Source organism: Ciconia boyciana, chromosome 1 (genome assembly GCF_034638445.1).
Source record: "Ciconia boyciana chromosome 1, ASM3463844v1, whole genome shotgun sequence".
Lineage (NCBI taxonomy): Eukaryota > Metazoa > Chordata > Aves > Ciconiiformes > Ciconiidae > Ciconia > Ciconia boyciana.
This window is the reverse complement of record NC_132934.1, coordinates 122,936,831-122,958,757: the sequence shown is the minus strand read 5'-3', so window position 1 is coordinate 122,958,757 and position 21,927 is coordinate 122,936,831. Positions and strand designations below refer to the sequence as shown.

Here is a 21,927-nt window from a genome sequence, read left to right as displayed (position 1 = left end):
AGAGTGGCTGGAAAGCTGCCTGGCAGAAAAGGACCTGGGGGTGTTGGTTGACAGCCGCCTGAATATGAGCCAGCAGTGTGCCCAGGTGGCCAAGAAAGCCAATGGCATCCTGGCTTGTATCAAAAATAGTGTGGCCAGCAGGACTAGGGAAGTGATCGTGCCCCTGTACTCGGCACTGGTGAGGCCGCACCTGGAATACTGTGTTCAGGTTTGGGCCCCCCACTACAAGAGAGACATTGAGGTGCTGGAGCGTGTCCAGAGAAGGGCAACGAAGCTGGTGAAGGGTCTGGAGAGCAAGTCTTATGAGGAGCGGCTGAGGAAACTGGGGTTGTTTAGCCTGGAGAAAAGGAGGCTCAGGGGAGACCTTATCGCTCTCTACAACTACCTGAAAGGAGGCTGTAGAGAGGTGGGGGTTGGTCTCTTCTCCCAGGTAACAAGTGATAGGACAAGAGGAAATGGCCTCAAGTTGCACCAGGGGAGGTTTAGACTGGATATTAGGAAATTTTACTTCACTGAAAGGGTTGTCAAGCATTGGAACAGGCTGCCCAGGGAAGTGGTTGAGTCACCATCCCTGGAGGTATTTAAAAGACATTTGGATGAGGTGCTTAGGGACATGGTGTAGTGGTGGTCTTGGTAATGTTAGGTTTACAGTTGGACTTGATGATCTTAAAGGTCTTTTCCAACCTATACGATTCTGTGATTCTGTGAAACCAGGAGACTGGTTAGACAGTGGTTCACATCCCTTCTGTAGCTGAGGCTACCATGAGAAAATTAGCACGTGTTCTGTGCTTTACTGGGTTTGATTCCTCTCTCCCCATTACTCTGGCACTGCTGTTAACACGAAGCAGCTCCCTGTCCTCCGCACTGTTCTTGCTGCCTTCAGAAACATCAGGTCTGTTTGCAGTCCGCTGGAGCTGGTCCTACACTGACACAGATCTCTGGTTAGGCTTTAATCACTTGGGCTTTGAACAACTGCATTAACTGCAACGCCACTGGAGTAGCTACCTATATACAAGATAGAACAAGATGTAGGGTCTTCTATTAAAAAAAAAATATATATATATTATCAGTAGCCTATGAATATCAATTCTTAAATTCCGTTCTTCTCCTTTGGGTACAGGGAGGACACGACAAGGAAAAGATATGCTTAATTTAAGTTCTTCCAACTTCTGACGGTTATCAGCATCTTTGAGCAAAGAGATGGTAAACTCTGGAACAAGGTACTTTGTCAGACATGTCTGAATCCAAACTGACCAGTCGACCATACTGGCCAATCCATAATGCCCAAATAGTCTTTCATGATACTTAAACAGAAGACACAGCATTTGACATCTGGCAACCAGACACATCCAAATGAGAAGGGAGTAAGCTCAAAAATATATTTTTCACTGCATTTGATCATAGCTCTAAAATCTGTTATGTCATGTGCACTGTCTAAATCTGGGAGGATGAGCTGGCCTATACTAGTTTAATGGTATCACTTATTATATCTCTCATCTGCATGTTGCCCCGAGTTATCACAGCTACTGCTCCCTTCCCTGTACTTCCTTCCTACTGCCTCATCTTTGGCTGACTGCATTCTCCTCTACCAGAGACTGCAATTTAATTCTAAAAAATCCTTTATTTCCTCCTACAGAGACCCTACTCTTGCCACTCGCCCCCACCCCGCCCTTCCTCAGTATCTCTTGAGCTGAAGAACTACATTTTCCAATTAAAATTTTAACAGGCATATAGGTAATTCTTCTATTTCCTGGTAGTTTTCCACCTGTTTCCGTTGTACAATCATCTGCCATTGTACAGCCCAACCTGAACAGAAAGACCTTTTTACCTTCCTGTGGAACAGGGAGCTAAGGCTGGAGAAGAACCTGACATCCTTTCTTCTCCCTCCCACCATGCAACCTCATCTCCTGACACACAGCCAGGCATTACCTCCACAGTAGCTTAGCATGCTTTAGTTTATCTTGGGAACCCTTTTCTAGTCCACTCATGTTTTCCCAATTTTCTCATATACATTATTTTGATTACCAGCCACCAGCATAATTCTATCAGTGCAGAATAAAAATAATAATTTTAAAAAATTTAAATTTTAAAAGTGATTAAATGCCAGAACAAGCAAAACCAGCTCTTCTGATGTCTGACCACAATAGCTACTATTCAGTGATACAATTTCCTAGAATGGTTAAAAAACAAAATACACACAAAAAATCCTACTCTACTATTAATGCTTTAGCCTTAAGTCCCCGGAAAGCTACTACACACTTTGCTCTTGACTCTTCATCTTCATCCTCTTCTGTCTGAATTAAGTGTACCATACCACATCTTATTTAAGATTACAAACAAATGTCTAAAATTAATACCGAAGCAAGTGTTAGTCATATTGTTAATGCTGTCTTATACCAAGTTACAACATCTCTGTGAGCTAGGCCATGGAGAACAGTCTATTGATTTGCAACACATTACTGCCCATAGAAAGGAAAATACAGCTTAGTGATTTAGCAACAGCATTATAACCACATCAAAATGATAGCCCATGAAGCTTGGAGCCTGACTGAAAGAAAAAACTATGTATTTTACCCTCTGGAGCATAACAAAGTGCTCTTTCTATACTGCACCTAAAACTCCAATGTATGCCACAAAAAAAATTTCAGAATTCAACATCTTGAGTAAAAAGGACTACTCCAGAATACAGAGGAAATGATAAAGTTTAAGCACTCTGCTATTCCAGACAACTACATCACAATATCAGCTTAAGAAAGGTATGTTCATTTTAAAACAAGTCAATTTTTCATACTGCATTGGTTTTGAGGGCATATAAAATACACATAAGAATGTGTTTTATGGTCAAGGCAAGACTGTCCTCTAGAATTAGAAGAAAAAGGAGAACAGATCTTCAATGCAATATCCATCGGCTATCTTTTGAACACAGACCAAACACCGCTACCACATATTACAAACACCCAAAGCGCTGTAACATTTCAGGTTCTGCTCACCTGCATCCAGTGTAATCAGCACATTTGAGCTGCTCAGGTAAGGACACTAAAAATGAAGTTATCGGTAGGCAACACTAGCACAGCACTGACACAGGACAAACATCAAGACTAGTTAGTAGTAAGGACTTGTAAGGACCATAAGATCAGCTTACAGCAAAGACCCAAAAGCCTGCACAAAAGTCTGAGAATTGCTTCAAAGATTTTTGTTGTAGTTTGGGGCAGGAGGGGGGCGGTTGTGTGTTTGTTTTGGTTGGGGTTTTTTGGTTGGTTGGTTGTTTTGGGGTTTAAAAAGAAAAAAAAAAGTGCCACACAACAAAAAGCACAAAACACATTAATGGGGCCAGATGCCTAAGCACAACTGTAACACAGCGAATTCATTTCAGTGGATGGATCTCAACACTAAACCCTCACTCAAAGGATCCTCAGTAATGGAGGAAAGAAGCTCCTAGCCAAAGTGTAAAGGATGATCAGATACAACTGAAAAGGAGAAGGAAGGATGTGCATAAATAGGAAAGAAAAGTAATTTTCGAAACCTATAATTACTAAAAACATGCAGCCTTCCAGAGAAGGGTTTTTTCTTTTAAAATCAACAGAATTAAATAAGACCTAAATATCCCAATAGAGATGATAACTAGGGAGTAACATTAAAGAGTCATCCTTTATCACTTAAAACACAATAAGAAGTGCACATCTTGTGTTTTATTAAGTTTGTCTAATACAAATATTTTATAAATAATATTAATCTATTCAGTTTTAATAGATTTATAATATTCCAAATTTGTACATATTTATGTACAATTTTAAAATGTATTCTACAACTTCTCTAATTTATATGATAAATCTAGTAAGTCTTTTTGATTGTTTTATTTCAATACTTGATATTTTTTTCTCTTAAGAATATAAAAAACTGCTAATCCATAGCCTCTGGAGTACCCCATCTCAGCTTTTATACCATGTATGTCTGAATTAATCTACTCCCCATCTGGATGTCACCACACACACCAAATTCAGAACAAACACAGTAATTCTTTATGTGATGCCACTCCAATTATAGGGTGGTTCTGTATGTGAAATGGTAAAACTTATTTTAACTAACAAAATAATAGAAAGCAGTAATGCTCAAATGATACACACTAAACTGAAACACTTCTGAAGAAAGGGAAGAGAGGAGAAAGCACGTGTTTCCTTTCTTTCCACATTACAAAGTTCAGAAGGCATGCCCTTTGCCACTTATTTAAACACTTCACAAACAAATTAAGACAAACAGGTATCTGTCCAGAAATCAAATGCAAATAAAGCAGCAGAACCTTAAAAGGGTTTTGGGATAAGCCTAAATCATGCACCGAATCAGACAGCGTAAGTTAAAAAACATTTCTATGACCTTCAAAGACTCAATGTCCACCAAATTGACATCCAAAATGCTAAGATGGCCAGGTCAGGCAAAAGAGGAACAAAACTTACTCAAATGAATCTTGACTGTGAACCTGGCTGCAAAAACTTGTTACGTAAACCAAGTAAAGAATGTCTGTATCTTTTGTTCAAGGACAGGCTGTATCTCTCTATATAGCAGCTCATAACCATAAACCTAATCCTGGGGGAAAATTCTGAAAATTATGTTACACAAGAACTGAAATGGACACCTAATGCCAAAACACCCTTTGTTTAGGTTACAGCATACTGCAAAGGTGACCGAGTATCTTAGTCAATACAGCTCCAGAAGAAAACACGAATGTTCAAACTACTAATTCTTAAAATTTTATGCCATTGGTCCCATATTTTTCTTTTCTCTATTCTGTCCTCCTTGTCTTTCTCCCTGTCTCTCTCCATTCTGGTAGATCAAGTCAACGCAGCCATCCGCCCGTCCCTCTACCCCTGTCTAGGACACTTGTTCTGCTGCAAACCTGTACAGGAATGATATGAGAACCAGAATGACCACCTTACCAGGACTCCCAAGAGGAACACGCACTCTTTGTAGCAGCTGTCTGATACAAAAGAACCATAAAATATTTTGTAAAAATAAAAAATATTTTAGTTTGATGCCCGCCTAAAATCTCCAAGAATCTATTTTTTCCTAACACTTCCCAAATTTCTTAGATGCTTATAGGCTTTGTCACTGCAGTGTCTGAATATCCCACAATAAATTTTTTTCCTCTAGAGCAAATTATCCCAATCCACTACCTACACAGGCAGTGTAAAACGAAAACTCCCGAGGCCAGATGACTAAAGCAGACAAATATTTTTCTTTGATACCAATGACAAACCCAGTCAACTGAGATAAAAGGCTTCAAATACCTTTAAAAGAGCTCCATGCCAAGACTACACTTTGGTGTGGTTTTGTTTAGCTTTTATGCCCAAATATCAGTCACAGCTAACCTTTCTGATCCCACTTATTTTTCCACTGGTAAAAAGTTCTGCTGTGAATCTTTTTTCATTATTCACTAGCCTATTATAAGTGGATCCACCTGAAGGTTTGGAAGGCTGGTGGGTTTTTTGTACTTCTTTCTTTTAAAGGTCCTCCTCCCCCCGAAACCCAGATTCATGTTCAAAAGAGGTCTAAAAACCGAAACACAAACCAGCTTAATTGCTGTATAAAAGTCTTAGCTGATTCACTAGTAGCCTGCAGAAGAAAATCCTTTTAGTGAAACTTTATATTTTTACTTACCGCTGCACTACTAAATCTGTAAACTAGGGGTTAACACTAACAATATGCTGCTGCTTCTCATGACATATGTAGCCAGATATTTAAGTACAGAATAATATTTGATCAACTACACAATAGTAATAGGAGTCCTGTTTGAAAACAGGGAATATGCATTTATAGGATATAGTTGTTTAAAGAGTCTCACTAGCAGCAAATCATTCTAATCGCTTCGGCTACATGCCACTTCTTGTTGGCACATTTTTTATTACATCTACGTACTAGTAACAGAATAACTTTTGAATCAAGGTCTTCAAGTCCCAGAACAATATTCTTAACTGCAAGCATTTATTTTCACTTCAAAAAGATGTAAAATTCTTCCTAGCCCCCATTTACTTTTATTAACCTTTTCTGTTTACGCTGCTCTTGTAGATATTTGCAATCGTTTTCCATTCTTGGGCCTACAATGATTTTGCTGATGGTTTTGCTCTTGCTGTATCACAACACATTCTGAACATGGACCAGATGAAAGTGATGCATCCCGTTTTCTCCAAAGATTATATATAAAGTTCATTGTACTAAGACAGAGTATTGACAGTGAGAACAAATATGCGCACACACAATATATAAACAGATACTACAAGCTGATAAGGAATAGTCAACCACTGCATGGAGATAATTACAAAAGAACAGCTTGGTAGGAAAGCTCTGAAAACCCTATTAATTACTTCATTTAGCAGGATTGTCTTCAGTCTTCAACTTCCTCTTCACACGGATAGACAGAGCTAATAATTTAAGTGCAAACCAGCTACAAAAGGACAAGTTCTTTCACCAGAACACTTGGTTGATATATATGTGCAAGAACATTATATTAAAGTTCCAAAGACTTTCTCAAATTAAAATTTCAAATAGGACTCATGAGAAGGAAGCAACATCGTTCAGGTTTCCTGGGAAAGTAATCCACAGTTTTAAAGATTATGTCAAGTCAATGTTGCAAAGAAAATACCCAAGTTCAAGATGTCCGATGCAAATGTTCAACTTTCCTCTTCAAATAAAAAACAATTAATGATGCTAAAAATAGTATTTCTACAGCAGTGAGAAAGCTAGAAGCTGACTCAAAATGCCTTGTAAACATACAAGGTCTGGTAGCAATGAAGATAAATTGCTACAAACTTGTATTGAGAGTTTACAAGATAATGTGCCAGACCGAGCATAACCACAGCTGAACAGTGAAACTCCCTAGTGGGTTTACAATCTAGTAAGACCGACAGTATAAAAACATGATTCAAACTGATTTGGAAAGGAGTCATCATGGCACTCAGTCCTAACTGACAAGAATGATTTAGTACTACATGGGATGCTGCCATCTTGAGAAAAGGGAAAAAAACATAAAGGAACAGCATCTTTCTGTGAATATACTACTTTTTCCACACTTAAAAAATATGGTTGTCTGTTTGCCTAAAGAAAATGTCTTTAGAAGTTTTTGGTTAGACAGTTTGCCTAGCTGAATTCTATTAATCTAAACTCTCTATTAAAACCATGGGGTTTTGCCAGCAATACAAACACCATAAATACAAGGCTAATGTATCTACAGACAAATCCTGAGGACAAAACTATTAAGTTACAGTACTAACATGAAAAGAGTAGTGACAAAAACTGCCTTTGCAATTGGCATCAAACATACAAGCCACGTGGAAATTGCCATTTTTATTCTATAGGCCAAGGCCTGTACATACACAGAGTGCTGAGTTCAGGATTGTACCAATATAGCAAATAACTTCTGTTATGATACAGACTAAACTCACAGATTTGAAAGCATAACTCTCTTTACCAAGGAAGCATTCCTTTCAGAGTACTGTCAAATTAATTTCAAGTAGATAAAAACATTAGTTTACAAAACATCTCTGGTATGCACAGTGTTGAAAGTAAGTTTCATTCCAAACAAAACTCTCTCTTTGGTTCTCCTTTATTAAGAATAAAGCCTGAGAATTAACAGGAGTATTTAATGATATAAATGTTTACCTGACAGAGATTAATCTAAATCTTGTAGCAAAAGGAAATACTTATGTTCTGAGACACAACCTCACTTAACCTTCACTCTTCCTTCATATAATCAAAAACTAGCCATTCCCTTTGCAGGTCTGTTTTCTCCTCATGCACACCTCCTAGGTAGGGCAGTAATCCCAGACAACTCCAACTGCCTGAAATCGGAACCACAAAGCAAAAGATAAACTGTATTTGTTGAACAGCTTCTAATATCGTGGCTTTGAATGTATTTTCTAACAAACCAATAATGAGCCAACAATTCTTTCCCTGGAAGACCAAACATCACCTCCTCATAAATCACCGGCAATATAATGCTTAGAAGAGCTTTCCTTCAAGTAAGTAATTTTTGTTGAACGAATTTGTTTGAAATACTACGGTCTCTAAGTACTCAACTTCTCTGGACAGAGAAAAAAGGAAACTAAAACAGCTAAAGCAAAATGCATTCCCCATTAAAAGCAAGTGTTTTAGTTTAAAAATGGTAGCAAGTCACCCTTACTACTACGTTCACCAGAGAGGTCATCTCTGAGCACTTTTGCTCAATTAGCCTTATTTTCTGAATTAGGTTGTCTCAGACCAAGCCATTCGAGTCCATACCAGTAAAGATACTGCTGTCATGCTTGTTCACAGCACCAGAAAGGATTCCTTTAGTCCAGGAGCAAGGCATACAAATGATATGTAATGTTCACATCATATCTCATTTGTAAGTATGCTGCTATCATACTGTATGGTGATAAGTCCAAAACATTTTGCAACCATAAAGTACGCTCACTCACTGTATGAAATTAATGTTATTTTCAACATCAGATAATTGGGCTTGACTGAAATCTGACGAAATTTAATGTTCGGAATTTTGAAAATTTCCTTGCACAGAGAGGCCAGAGTTTTCTTCTGCATTTACCAGCAAAAAAGCAAGCCTGAGGTAAAACTCCATGTACTTCAACAGACTGAAAGATGTTACTTAGTCAAATCATACAGGAACAGCAAGGACTGACATGCACCACCACTCACCCCACACACACACAAACGCGCGCAGAGACTCTCCAATTCTGAATACAGGATAAAGCAAGCAAATCTAAAAAGCAATCCACCACAGCCTGAACAGTAGAATAACACCAACAAGGAAGGCAACAATATCCTCCAGATGTTTCCAATATGTACATTTTTCTGACTTTAAATCTGAAGTGAAATGGATTTCAAAAGTCTTGAAGTAGGTGAGTACAGAAGATTCAATACAGATACCACTGACTTCAGTTTATGAACTGCATCCAAAAAAAAAAAGAAAGAAAAAAACCACATTTATAAAATAGTCTGAAGAAAATATATACACACAGACCTCCATAATTATATAGTTATAAGGTTACAGTTGGATACTTTTTCTAAATACCAATATCAGTCTAAGACTTTGACCAAAGACCACACACACCTGTGAAATAGTTTCTATTTCACATGCACATAAAGCATTCCCAGCGTTTTACTGATAAAGTGCAAATACGTAGTTTGTTATGTCATCGATAGAGATACTTTTGACTAAGAATGAACAGCCACTGGTTACCTTTTGTTAAAAAAAGCAGAATTCTCTACGCTGATCTCATTCACCTTACTTTTTTATTAAAAGCATTATAGATGTAGTTAGAATAGAATAGAATAGACTATTTCAGTTGGAAGGGACCTACAATGATCATCTAGTCCAACTGCCTGACCAATTCAGGGCTGACCAAAAGTCAAAGCATGTTGTTAAGGGCATTGTCCAAGTGCCTCAAACACTGACAGGCTTGGGACATCAACCACCTCTCTAGGAAGCCTGTTCCAGTGTTTGACCACCCTCTCAGTAAAGAAATGCTTCCTCATGTCCACTCTAGTTCACGTGCTTGTTTTAAGTGAACTTTGCACGCAACCCTCTATACCCGTAAGAGCATAGGAGCTCACGTTTTACATCAGGACCAGCATGCACACGTCCCAGCTGCCTGCCTCTGACACCTGAAAAAACTAATTCATAGCTGGAACCACACAGTCCGGTTTGTTAAATAAACTGTCTCAGAGATGAAAGCAAAGCACAGTAGTTAAAGATTAAATTATAATGTCAGTGGGAATCCATCAGTGAGAATTTCTCCTCACCACAGAGGACGTCTTACTTCTCGTGACTTCTCTTACCCTGAGCAAAACTACACAAAGCTTGCTGGCAAGAAGTTTGAGGTTTAAGATTTATTGTCGTATTTGAATCTCTTCCCCTAAGCACCTGTAAGCATAACGTTCTTTTTTGTTATTTACTATAGCCCTGAAACATACAGAAACAAACGCAAGTTTGTCCACTGCCATTAAAAGGAGGGAAAACCAGTAAAGAGGCAAAGCCCGCCATCAGAGACCCTTGTAGGTGCCGCGTCCCTCAGCCCCGAGCGCCGGCACCCAGAGCTGCGGGCAGCGCGGCACCTCCGCCGGGTGCCCCTCCAAAACGGCGGCTCTCCGCCTCGCACCCCGCCTGCCTTCCCCGCCGTGTCAGCGCCCCGCACGGCCCCCAGGCTTCCGCGCCGCAGGCCCGCCCGCCGCCGGCACACCGCCGGACCCCGCCCCGGGCCGCCCTTCACCCGGGCCCGGAGGGGGGCAGCGGCCAGGGCCCCCCGCACCGCTCCGGACGGCCATTGCTGCCCCGCCCCCCCAGCCCGGCAGCGACCGTTAACGCCCCTCTGGGGGCGCGGGGCGCACTCACAGGTCACGATGGGCTTGTTCTCCATGGTGTAGATCACCGGGGGCTTCTCCCTGCCCTCCTCCTCGGCGGCCGCCGCCGCGGCGGGGTCCATGAGCGGGCGGGGTCCTCAGCCCCGGCTCCCCCGCCCGCTCGGTGCCATGGAAACGCCGCCGCCGCTCCCCCCCGCCGGGGGGCTGGGACGGGCCGCTCCGCCTCGGGGCCTGCTGGCGCCCCCCCCCGCCTCCCCCCACCCCCTTCCCCGCGTCCCCGCAGCGCCGCTCCAGAGGGGAAGGCGAGCGAGCTCATCCGCTTCCTGGATCACCGGCTGAGCATTACCGCTTCCGGGGAGCGCCGCAGCACACCGGCGAGAGGCGACGCCGCCCGGGCCCAGCGCGGCCGCAGAGGGGTTAACCCGGAAAACGGGTGAAATAAAGGGGAAGCGCGGGGCCGGGAGCGCCGGGGAAGGGGTAGTGGGGCGCGCCTGCGCAGAGCGGACGGGGTGCGGGCCCACCCGCCCGCGCCGGGGGAGGGGAGAGGAGGGGAGGGGAGGGGTGGGGTGGGGCGGGGCGGGCGGTCGCTCGCTCGCTTGCTCGCAGCGGCTGCTGGCGGGGCAGCGGGGGCCGGCGCTGAGGCGCAGCCCGGCCCCCCTCCGTGCAGCCGCTCGTCTCCGGGCCTGGGGCAGCCGTTCGCGGGCGGAGTCCCTAGGGCCGGCCTGCGCTGCTCGAAGCCATAGGTGGCCGGAGGCAGGGTTACCTGGCCGTCCCCGGCCTGCCTCCCCCCTCGATGCTGGGCCGGGCAGGGGGAGGCAGTGCTCTGTCGCCCGGCGGGAACCCCAGGGCGCTGGGGGGGAGGCTGCCACCGCCGGGTTCTCTGAGGCGACGGTGGGAAAGAGCCCCCCAGTCTGCCCGGTTCACTGACACCCGGCGCGAAGGACGTTAATCTTTTTTTTAATTTATTCTAGGATTTATGCAAGGCTCTGGTGGGCTTCGTGGGCAGCAGCCCAAGGCCTCTAAGCCTGCTAGACAGGAGGCAGGGAGAGGGGCCAGCCAGGCTGCGCCATGGCTGGGCTGTCCCTGCGCCCGAGGGCAAAGAGGTCGTGTTCGTTGCTCTGGGCCTAGAAAAAACAGAGGTTTGTGTGACAGATGCGTTGCCAGTTTTCACAAGTGGATTTAAGCCGCTGCTCACCACCTTCGAATAATCCCCTGTGGCAGCATGGGGAGCTATGGTTTCTCCTTTTCTGCCCAGGTAAGAAAAAGAAAAGGAATGTACTCACAGGACTCTCTAGCACAAACTTCGTGTTTCAGAGCCTGGGTCATTCCCATGGCTGTTAGAGCCTATGGCTTGGCCAGTTCAATGGGAGTAAGTGCATTAGGGATCATATTTTCCACTACCTCAAATACTTTAAGCAGTTTTGTTGCAGGCCATCCTGAAGCTGTGCTTTACAGATCATAGTGAATCAGGCAACAGATGGCTGGCCTTATAATTCACTAGGTGCATTCTTTGAGCATGGAAACTGTGAGAAAGAAAGGGCGAGGGGTTGTGTGTATGGAGCGTGAGTCGCGGGAGGATTATAGGGAACAGAAAAGAGCACATAGCATGGGCAAGTGAGTAAGTGGAGGTGAATGAGAAGCCAGCAAAACTGGCTCATGCAAAGGAAGCACAATCATATTTCTGTTGCAGAGCAATGCATAGCAGTTAGAGTATATCAGTGAATATGGCCCTTAAAGTTTAAGGGTTTATATTGTAGGTTTTTTAAATGCATAGAAATAATACGCTATTACACTTCTGTTGGGTCTGATTAGTTTGTATTAGACTTCAGTACTCGTAAAATTGACTCGTTTTACTGTAGACTGAGATCCTATGCTTTTGATCTATTTTTAATAAACCTACTGTTCACCTTGCTCATGTGCGATTTCTTCAGAATCAAGAATCCTAAACTCAGAGGATTTAGACTTACTATCTCAAATGGAAGTAAATAAAATATAGAAGAGCATACTGAAAGTAGTCTGTCATGAGGGGTAGAAAATGAAAAACACTGCATACATGTGTAAAACCAAATGTAATCTAAGGTAGGACTATAAATAATCTGTGTATTAATCATAACTGTTTACTGCACAGTGATGTTGTGCTGAGGTGGTTTGGGTGTTCTGTCCAAGTACTTCCAGAAGTCAATTTGTTTAGAATTTTCTTTCAGCAAAACCTTAACCCTATTTCCTGGGTTTATAATGTTGTTTCAAAAGTAATTACAGCATCGTTGTAACATGTTTCATCCCATACTGCAGATGAATATTCCCAGTTCTATCTCTCCTGTTTTGCTTTGGGGATTAATGGTTATTTCCAATTCTTTGAGTATTGTCATCAACATTTGCATAGAACTTCTCTTTCACCTTGCTTATAACAAGACTTGTTTCCTTGGCACAGTCAAATACAAAATTCTTTACAAGGCCAAAACTTTTAAGAATCTTACATAGCACAATAAAATGTTATATCTGATTTTCAGGTTTAGCTGAGCAGCTGGACACTAGCATTTTTTCATTACTTGCTGTGAAAGTCAAGATGTATCATGGCACAATTTTATTTTTAAAATGACAGCACTTACACATAATTTTACAGTATAAGTAATAAGTATGTGATTTACTGAAACAGAAAAGAAAAACACTTATATGCATGTGCAAAAAATGATAAATTCCTTCCAGTAGGCTCCAAAGCAACTCATTTCATGCATCTGTCAAATACTCCACCCTGCACAGTCCTAAACAACGCAGGTAGGATACAGGCAAACCCAAGTCACATAAACAGGAATCTCTTCCAACAATCTCCCCTTACGGTAGAGTGCTTGTCCCCTTTTCTGAGAGATTAGAGCTAAGGTCAAATAGTTCAGTGGGATTACAGTTTTAATCGCCACAGAATTTCATATATATTCAATCTCCTTTCTCTGGTTTCTATAGTTGCAATATAGCTGTTTCTATTAAACCAAAAAAAAACCCAAACCCCTGTCCTAGCCTTGCCAGCTGTTTTTAATAGCAAGCGAAGCAAATACATCTGCATTTGTGGTTTATTCCCACACCTTCCCCCCTCCCCCAAAAAAAAGACAAAAGAGAGACAGATCAATCTACGCAAGAAGATTTAGAAGACTAAGGAAGACAACTTTTCACTGTGTTTTCAGGTGTTTAATTGCCAAAAAATATTTGAAAGTTAATTTGTTGACGGGTCTCTGAAAGAAAAAGTAGATCTTTAATAGCAAACTGTACAGAGAAAAATGAAAGCATTTGGAAATCGGGAGTTTGACAACCTTGTTCTTATACCATGCACTCTGAAATGAGTGGATGAAATTTTCCTTTTGGGGGAAATGTGGGAAAGGGAAAAAGGGATCACTTGAATTGCAATTATAATTTTCCTTTTCCTCTTTCCTTTACATCAACAATGTCTAAAATACTATCTGTCTCTACTGGAAATAATACATGTCTTAAGTGAACATTTATTTTGTAGCCACGAAACCCTATCATATTGTAGACACCAGGCCATCACGGTGCTACAGTTCTCTCCAATTTTTCAACCTTAAGTGCTTGGCAAGCTAAAATTACATTCACATGTATAAAAGGTTCTCTTTAGCAAAGCAATCAGCAAATTCTCTTCACCATTTCAGTTTGTTGGGTATCAGGTGCCTGAAACTTTTCCCTAGTCACATCAGCAGAGCAGAATTATGCCTGCACTTTAAATGATGAATCAGTGAGAGAGGAGGAGCTGAACTTGAGGTAGTTTATAGCCAGCCAGAGCCTGTGCAAATGTTTCTCCTAAGTATCAGCAGTATCATTGCTATTACTGCAATAGGCTCAGTGCCCAAGTAGGTCGCCACTGGGATGGATCTTGATTTTGAGGTGCAGTATAAAGGAGCAGATTAATCTAGGAGGCATCTGTACGACTGGATGAAAAGATTGCATATATGTCACTAGAGCAAGAAGAGATTTCTGATTTCCAAGTCTGCGCACCTCAGCTTCCTCCGAATGTCAGGTTGGTGGGGCCAGAAGTGCGCACCAGCCCTTTCTTTCCTCTTTACTCCACAGTCTGGTTTCTGTGCAAAGGCAGCGGAGGCGTGCTGGCTGAACAGGGCTCTAGCACACGCCATCGACTCCCTTAGATGGATGTTGATGGGAACAGGGCTCTGGGTGCATGAGAACACACTAGCAGGAAAAACAACCTTGGGAAAAAATGGACTCTCTCTCTCCCAAAACAAGGCGCACAAACTCACTGACTACTTTTGAAAACGCGGACTCTGCTCTTCATGCTAACTTTGTTTAACTGCACTTCATTAACTGTTTCAATAGCAATAGCTGGTGTGTATTCTTCCTACTTTGACTTTGCATATGCACTCTGATCTTGCAGCCAGGTCACTTACCCTTCATTTCACAACTTCTCTCTGCAATAGGATTTATAAGGTATCATAGAGAATTTAAAATCTTCTCCATCAAAATTTTGCATGGTTGCAGTTGTTATGTGCTGCTGTAATGTTTCTTCTTATTGATGACTTAGAGATTGATGACTTAGAGTCACTGCCATCAGGCAATCCCATCCGTATAACATGAATCATGTTACATGGCTCGTTTTGGGTTAGGCTAGTTTCATGGACAGTTTCTGTGGCTTTGGGGAACTCAACCTCCTGGAGGAGGAATGAAGTCTGGCTTGAAAGGTGGGGATTGTTTCAGAGAAAGAAACTGGTTTCAGGTGTGCCGTATGTGTATATTGTATGGTGGTTAATGTAAACAATTAAACGGTTAAATTCCTCACTGTCCCCTTGTATCATATTTCCTATGTTTTGAAGCACAAACCCACATGGTGCAGGTGTCAGGCAAATAAGGGAAGTCAACATATCCCACACCTTTTTCTGCTCCTGAATTTCTATTTCCTTCTTTTTCCCCCAGCTCTTCTTCTGTTACTGGGTTGTTTCAATTATATTCTCTGCAAGGCAGGACAAGGAATTTCATTATCTCTGTAAAATATTTAGCACTTTAACTTGACCAAAATAAAATATAGCTGTAGCCTAAGTACAGTATCAGAGAGATTAATGAGCTCAATAACTGCAAGAGAGGCAGCAGTGGTTTTGTGAGGAACTGGATCCTCTGTCTCAGGCCTCCCAAAGGGCTAGAAGGTTAATTAAACCCTGGCTCATTGTTAAAACACTAAATCCTAAAATACGATGTCAGTCTTCAGGTCCCTACTGGGACAACCCTTGTTGAAATTCTTTCAAATATTTAAGCAGCAGGAAAAAGGAAGGAAAGCAGTTAAATTGTATCCCTAATTGCCTTATGTTTTGATGGAATGTCCATTACAGAGGGAAATCCACGTTTGAAAATCTTCCTCCTGAGTTTGAAGATGGTATCAGCTGCCCTATTTTGGGGAGGCAGAGAGAGAAAAGACGACAAACAGAAAGACAATGGTGTTGAGGAAGGGAAATGATCCCCAGCAGGCAAGGGTGTGATAGGAGGAAAATAAAATTCCTATGCCAGGTTTTGATCAGGATGAAGACAAAACCAGCAGTGTCCACAGTGTAATTTGATTCCCTCTCTCCAGTTTTGTCTGACTGCCTGATAGCCTTTAAGATAACGGAGGCCCAGGAGTATCACGGTAGATCCTAGGATCCCAGGATTTGCTAGCAATAAGTAATGAATGTAAAATTCCTTGTTCCCTCTAATCCACATATCCCCCTGCTCCCATTTGGTGACCTCCAAATACAGGTTTTTCATGAAAAAGTGTATCTTTATTCTCTACATCTGACCACGCTATAACATCTCTTTCTGTTTCATGTAGTGGGTTGACCCTGGCCAGCAGCCACACAGCCGCTCGCTCAGTCCCTAATCCCCAGCAGGACGGGGAGAAAAGGAAGAATAAAAGTGAGAAAACACGTGGGTTGAGATAAAGACATGTTAATAGGTGAAGGAAAGAGACAAAAAAATGAAGCAAAGGAAATTGCTCACCACCTCCCACAAGCAGACCAATGCCCAGCCGGTCTGAACAGCAGCCACCTTGGAAGCCAAAAATCTCCCTCGTTCTTCCTCTACCCTAGTTTTTACTGCTGAGCATGACATTATGGTATTATATGGTATGGAAAAGCCCTTTGGCCAATTGGGGTCAGCTGTCCCAGCTGTGTCCCCTCCCAATCTCTTGCCCACCCCAACCTACTCACTGGAGGAGAAGAATGGGAAAAAGAGAAAGCCTTGACACTGTGCAAAGCTCTCTTCAGCAACAGCCAAAACTTCAGTGTGTTAGCAACACCATTTTAGCCACAAATTCAAAACACGGTGCTAGGTGAGCCGCTATGAAGAAAGTTAACTCCATCCCAGCCAGACCCAGTGTAATATCTAAATCGTTTAGGTCATGGTTATGCCAACTTTGAATTGCATGGAGGGTCTTGAAGATGTCTTCCCAGAGCTTTTCAATGTAGGCACAAAAATTAGTACCAGTTGCACTGTGCCCAACTCTTCTTGTTTTTACAACAACCAGTCGTTTAACAGATTAGGTTGGTTTCCCTGAGACGGCTTAGTGGAGGATTATGCCAGAGATATTCATGAAACAACACCTCGAGTTTGACATACTATCACCACTACTTAAAACAGAGCCTGTAGGCAGATGAACAGTTCTGGGTGAAATCGTAGGAGATAGCTTACACATCTGCTATTTTACCAAAAGTTCAAATCCTGTCTGACCTGAAAATGGTTACAGAAGAGAAACTTCATGGGCAGAATGAATATTTGAATGCTCAACTTTATCATTATCTGGACAGTAGAAAGGTTTGGAATGAAAAATTCAGAAGGAATTTCTACAGAAAGCCTCCTTCTTCAAGATGAGCATCAACTTCTACTGATGGGAAAAGTTTAAAGGAATTTTTCCAATAAGATTAAAAGAGAAATCCTCGCTTGTAGGGATTTCTCACCTTTTCCTTTGATACTTTTGGTAATTAATATTTTGGCAGAAATGTATATTGAAGTTCATGGGCTTCCACTGAGATGGCCTGCAGTTGCTCTTCTCATTCACTCGGTACAGTGTTTGAGATTAAAAAATCTACTTATTAACTGTAACTAAGTTTTATAGAAGTACTGAAGGAAACCTTACCCCAAAGGAAGAATTATTCAAGGAGTCAGATATAGAAGCAAATGTATAGTTTTATGTTTTCATTTCGATTTGTGGACAGCAGTCAGAAAACTGGCACCAAACCGCGTAGTCCAGTGCCGCCAGCTTGTGGCCCATCGGTGAATGAGTCTGGCACATAGATATGAACCTGTGGCAACAGACAGTACTTTTAGATGTATTTTCAGATAATTCCTGTTATCAAACTGCTGCCAAAATGAGACACAATGTGTTTGCCCCATTAAATAATTAAAGTCATTCCTCTACACTTTAAGTACTTCCATTTCTTTGCCTAGACTTTGAGATTTTAAGGTGATCCTAACATTGAAACCAGAAGTTATTGATTTATGCATTTGATATCAGCTTAGCAATGGCTTTTCACCTTATTGTACTACAAGAGAAAAAAAAATATGGTGGATTCACTCTACGATTAATGAATTTGTGTATGAAAGAAAGCAAAAATTAATGCTGGAAGCATACTTAACTTTTTGTCATCTCTGGGACATAAAGAATAAAGCAGTCAGTTGTTTATTTTTAACTGAATGGGTTTTCCATAGGAAATTCTGTTTTTAATTAACTAATTTCATGAATTCACAGCCACCTGCAGAAACACAGAAAAAAATTGTTCAGATTTTTACATTTGGGAAAATTCTTTTATAATATTGTAAAGTGAATTCTTTTTTCAAAATGAACAATTTAAAAGACACCTTGTCTTTTTAAATTAGTATGTCAGCCACAAATCATTAGCTGTACTTAATAATCAGAGTTTTGGCTTTTTATTTCATATCATTGGGAAAGAATCATTGACTGAAATTTATTTAATAGCAACAAAACCAGCATGGGAAACCCATTTCCATACCAGCTCTATTCAAGATCATTTTCATTCCATCCACAGATGTCTGTCTGTGTTTCTGCAGCAGAAAATGTGGTGTTGTGTGAACTTCCCCCCATCACCAGAGTTATGAAAATATGGGGAATGCAGAGGAAGTGATAGCAACTTTGCTGAAGAGCTGCATGTGTCCTCGTTCTGAAACCCCTAAATGACCACCAAGACAAACCAGAGGGACAAGGTTGAAATGTGGCATTAAAGACCTTCAAGAAGGGTCAGGAAAAGCTAACGGCCTGAAGAAGTGGAGAGAAAAGAAAAGAGAAATCATTTAAGGAAGGAGTCTACAGAAAAACTGGCCAGCAAGCCAGGGCAGAGCAGCTGGAGCAAGGAGGGGGAGATGCTGCCTAGCCTGGAAGGGAGGATCAGTAGCATGCTATTTCTCTAACACAATCTTCATAATCTTTTCAACATCAGTCTTCGTCTTCTGGGACTCATAGAAACCTCCTTTCCTGGCAAAGCCTCTCTTTCTAGCACTCCTTAAGACAGACTTTCCTCCTCTCCCAAACAGCTTGCTTGGAATAGCTCTCAAAAATCCTACTCATTAGGGAAGTTGCTTCAAAAGGGCAGCGTGTTTGAGTTATCAGAGGCAGCTTCACCTTGCAGGCATGAGGAGAAATGCATTTGAACTCACAGATCAAATGCTGAGTATGTTACAAGTACACTTATCCACCTTGGTAAAGAAGAACAAGTTTAAAGTATGAAATTTTAAGTATGAAAGTGTGAACGTCATTATCAGGATGATAATGTTAGGTGTCTAATGGTGCAAACAACTGTGCTTTCTCCCCCCGTACCAAACGAACAAAATAAAGAAGAGGGAAAAGTAGACTTGATAGCTCTTACTCCAAGCTAATTGCGAAGACCAGAGGGATTCAACCTGGTCACGTTCGCAGCTGAGCTGCCACTATACTTGCCTCCTTTTCTTCTCTCCTAGAAGGTCATTTATATCCATTTCCTGAGTCACTCAAACTTACTTAGAAACTAACTAGGAGTAGGGCCATGATCTTAGAGCCTTTTACAGCTCTGCTGAAATCCAAACAACTTTTCAACTAGCATGTTTCCAGCATGGGCAGAAAGGAGGTCAGGTGCCAGTAGACAGAGAAGGCCCTCAAACCCCAGGAGTTCCTGTAGCTCTGGAGTATTTTCAGGATGTCAATCCTGGACCCGAGCTGCAAACCAGAAACACTTCAACTGCCAGCAGAGAGGCACTAGGGCTAATCAGCTGGTCTTGAACGTCAAGATCCAAACCAATAGCATCCAGTACCCTCCCCGGCATTTCATGGATGCTACTTCTCTGTATCACCCACCTCTGAACCTGCTCCCTTAGCAGCCCCCTGTTTCATATTATCCAGCCCTGCCAAGTGTGCAGCCGTAGTAGCTATTGCGAGATAGCTCTTACTGCATGAAAATTGAAGCAATTAGCCTAGCTCAAGAAAGAGAAGACTTGTATGAGGAGTTTCATTCTCATTTATGCCAAGCATATGAGTGGGAGAGAGTCCAAGGCAGAGTCCCAGGATAGTCACACCCCAAGGTAGTTTTGAACTTCGTCTTGAGACTGAAGACCTTAGAAGAAAAGGGCTTATTTCTTGTTTATCTGGGAAGTTACGCTATCCTGAGAGAAGGAGTTAGAAGCACAGAAAGATAAAAAATTGCACACTGTGGCCGTACTTTGGAAAAGGGGGAGGTAAGACACCACCACGGGATGTTTCCACGCACAACTCGAGTACAGGAGCTTTGGTATCACCGCTAGCAAGGTGACTGCATTGCCGGATATGAGCAACCTGTCATGACCTGCCAGGAAGGCTTAGAGAGACTGTGATTTATTTCACCTGTGTCGCAGCCAGAGAGCTCCCAATTCACAGCCTGGGAGGTAAATCACTGTTACGTAAGTTGTTTTAACAGCTATACGCTGTGGTCCATGCATCCGTACACCCTCAGCTGGGGACTGTACAGACCAGACAAAAGACAACCCTTTCCTCCAGCATATTATTATGACTATTCATTTTCCCTTAATACACTATTATTAGAAATATAGTTGTGTGGTCATTTCTAGAAGTCACTTTAGAAAACACATTAAAGGAAACATAAATAAAATAAACCTTTACCAACTAATTATGGTTTTGCACAAACATATCGTAACAGAGTAGTTGTGGGTTGTTACTTCCCTTCATTTGTCCTCCTGCTTACGAGTGGCTTCTGAAGAGTATGGGTGAAGTTGGTAAGAGCTAGACCATACAATTTCTAATTTGATTTTCTAGGCAATAAGGATCTCTGTTTGTCCATCACACCAGCCTGGGGAAGAGCTTACGTGTCCAAGGTGTAATTAGAAATTGATGGGAAGAGGGGAGGAGGGAATCTTAAAGTGAGTTACACCATTATTTAAATACTCTTCTCTCAATTCATCAAGGGAAAGCTCATTTCAAAATTAGCATGTCAAGAGCTATTAGTCATTAAATTAAAATGCAGTATTAATTAGAAATGAGATTCCCTTGCAAGCTTACCTTAGGCAGGTCCTCCCTGGGTGGCAAAATGGAAGTACTACAAGAATAATGAAGTCTGAAGAAGATGCCGAGAAAGCCATCACGATAAGCCTAGAAGTAAATATTCAGATAAGAATCCTCCACTTTAAAATCCTTTTTTTTTCCCCTGCTCTGGATCAGTAGAACTGAGTTCTGCAGTGACATGACAGGTATAATCAAACTCATCATCTTGAGTTTGGATGGGGAGAGGACAGCTTTTATGCGTGCTCTGGAATGTAGTTATGAAGACCTCAGGTGTTTTAATGTGCAGGAGCAGGGATGGAGTACAGTTTTTGGTAGCTGAAGCATTCACAGGAGTGAGTCCCATTAAGAGGAGACTTTTCTTACACCACCATCAAATGGTAAGGTGCTATAGATGTGGTGCTTAGTGGTTTAGTGGTGGACTTGGCAGTGCTAGGTTAATGGTTGGACTTGATGATCTTAAAGGTCTTTTCCAACCTAAACAATTCTATGATTCTATGATTCAGTTAGCTCTAGTCTTCACTTTTGAAGAAAAGGCCTGATACCCTAATTACCATGATAATCCCTCACAGAGGGTTAAACTGACAGTTGCCACCTCTTAATTTCAGTGGATATGCAATTTCTCAGAGGAGGAGGACTAAGCAGTGAGAGACACAACAGTACTGTAAGTCCTGAGATCAGTAAGACATGCAGGCAGCACAGGCTTTTCATGCCACAGGTTTCTATTTTTGGGGTTTGATCCTATTGGACATTGGTGCTCTTAGTAATAAAGCTACTAAATTGTAAAACAAAAGATATCACTGATGTGTGAGAAAGGACAATGAGATCTCTCATTGATTCTTGCTCTGACCACCACTGTCACCCAAATAATAAGGCAGTAAATATTTCTAATGGATGATGCTGCTTGCATCCAGAGTCCTCTAGCAGCACTGCAATCAAGTGTTCACTACTTTTACCATCCTGTGTTCATAGAATCATAGAATGGTTTGGGTTGGAAGGGACCTTAAAGATCATCTAGTTCCAACCCCCCTGCCATGGTCAGGGACACCTTCCACTGGACC

The 21,927-nt window shown here is 41.9% G+C and overlaps 1 protein-coding gene across 3 annotated transcripts in view; it reads right to left on the bottom strand.

The window, feature by feature from the left end:
* Window positions 1–10,844, bottom strand: part of TRAPPC10 (trafficking protein particle complex subunit 10) — a 46,160-nt gene extending 35,316 nt beyond the window's left edge. For all 3 annotated transcript variants that reach the window (XM_072847590.1, XM_072847594.1, XM_072847582.1), the window contains exon 1: window positions 10,379–10,844. In XM_072847590.1, coding sequence (XP_072703691.1) covers window positions 10,379–10,469 — 91 coding nt within the window. In that variant the 5' untranslated portion in view covers window positions 10,470–10,844. The remainder of the gene's footprint in view (window positions 1–10,378) is intronic.
* Window positions 10,845–21,927: the final 11,083 nt, after the last annotated feature.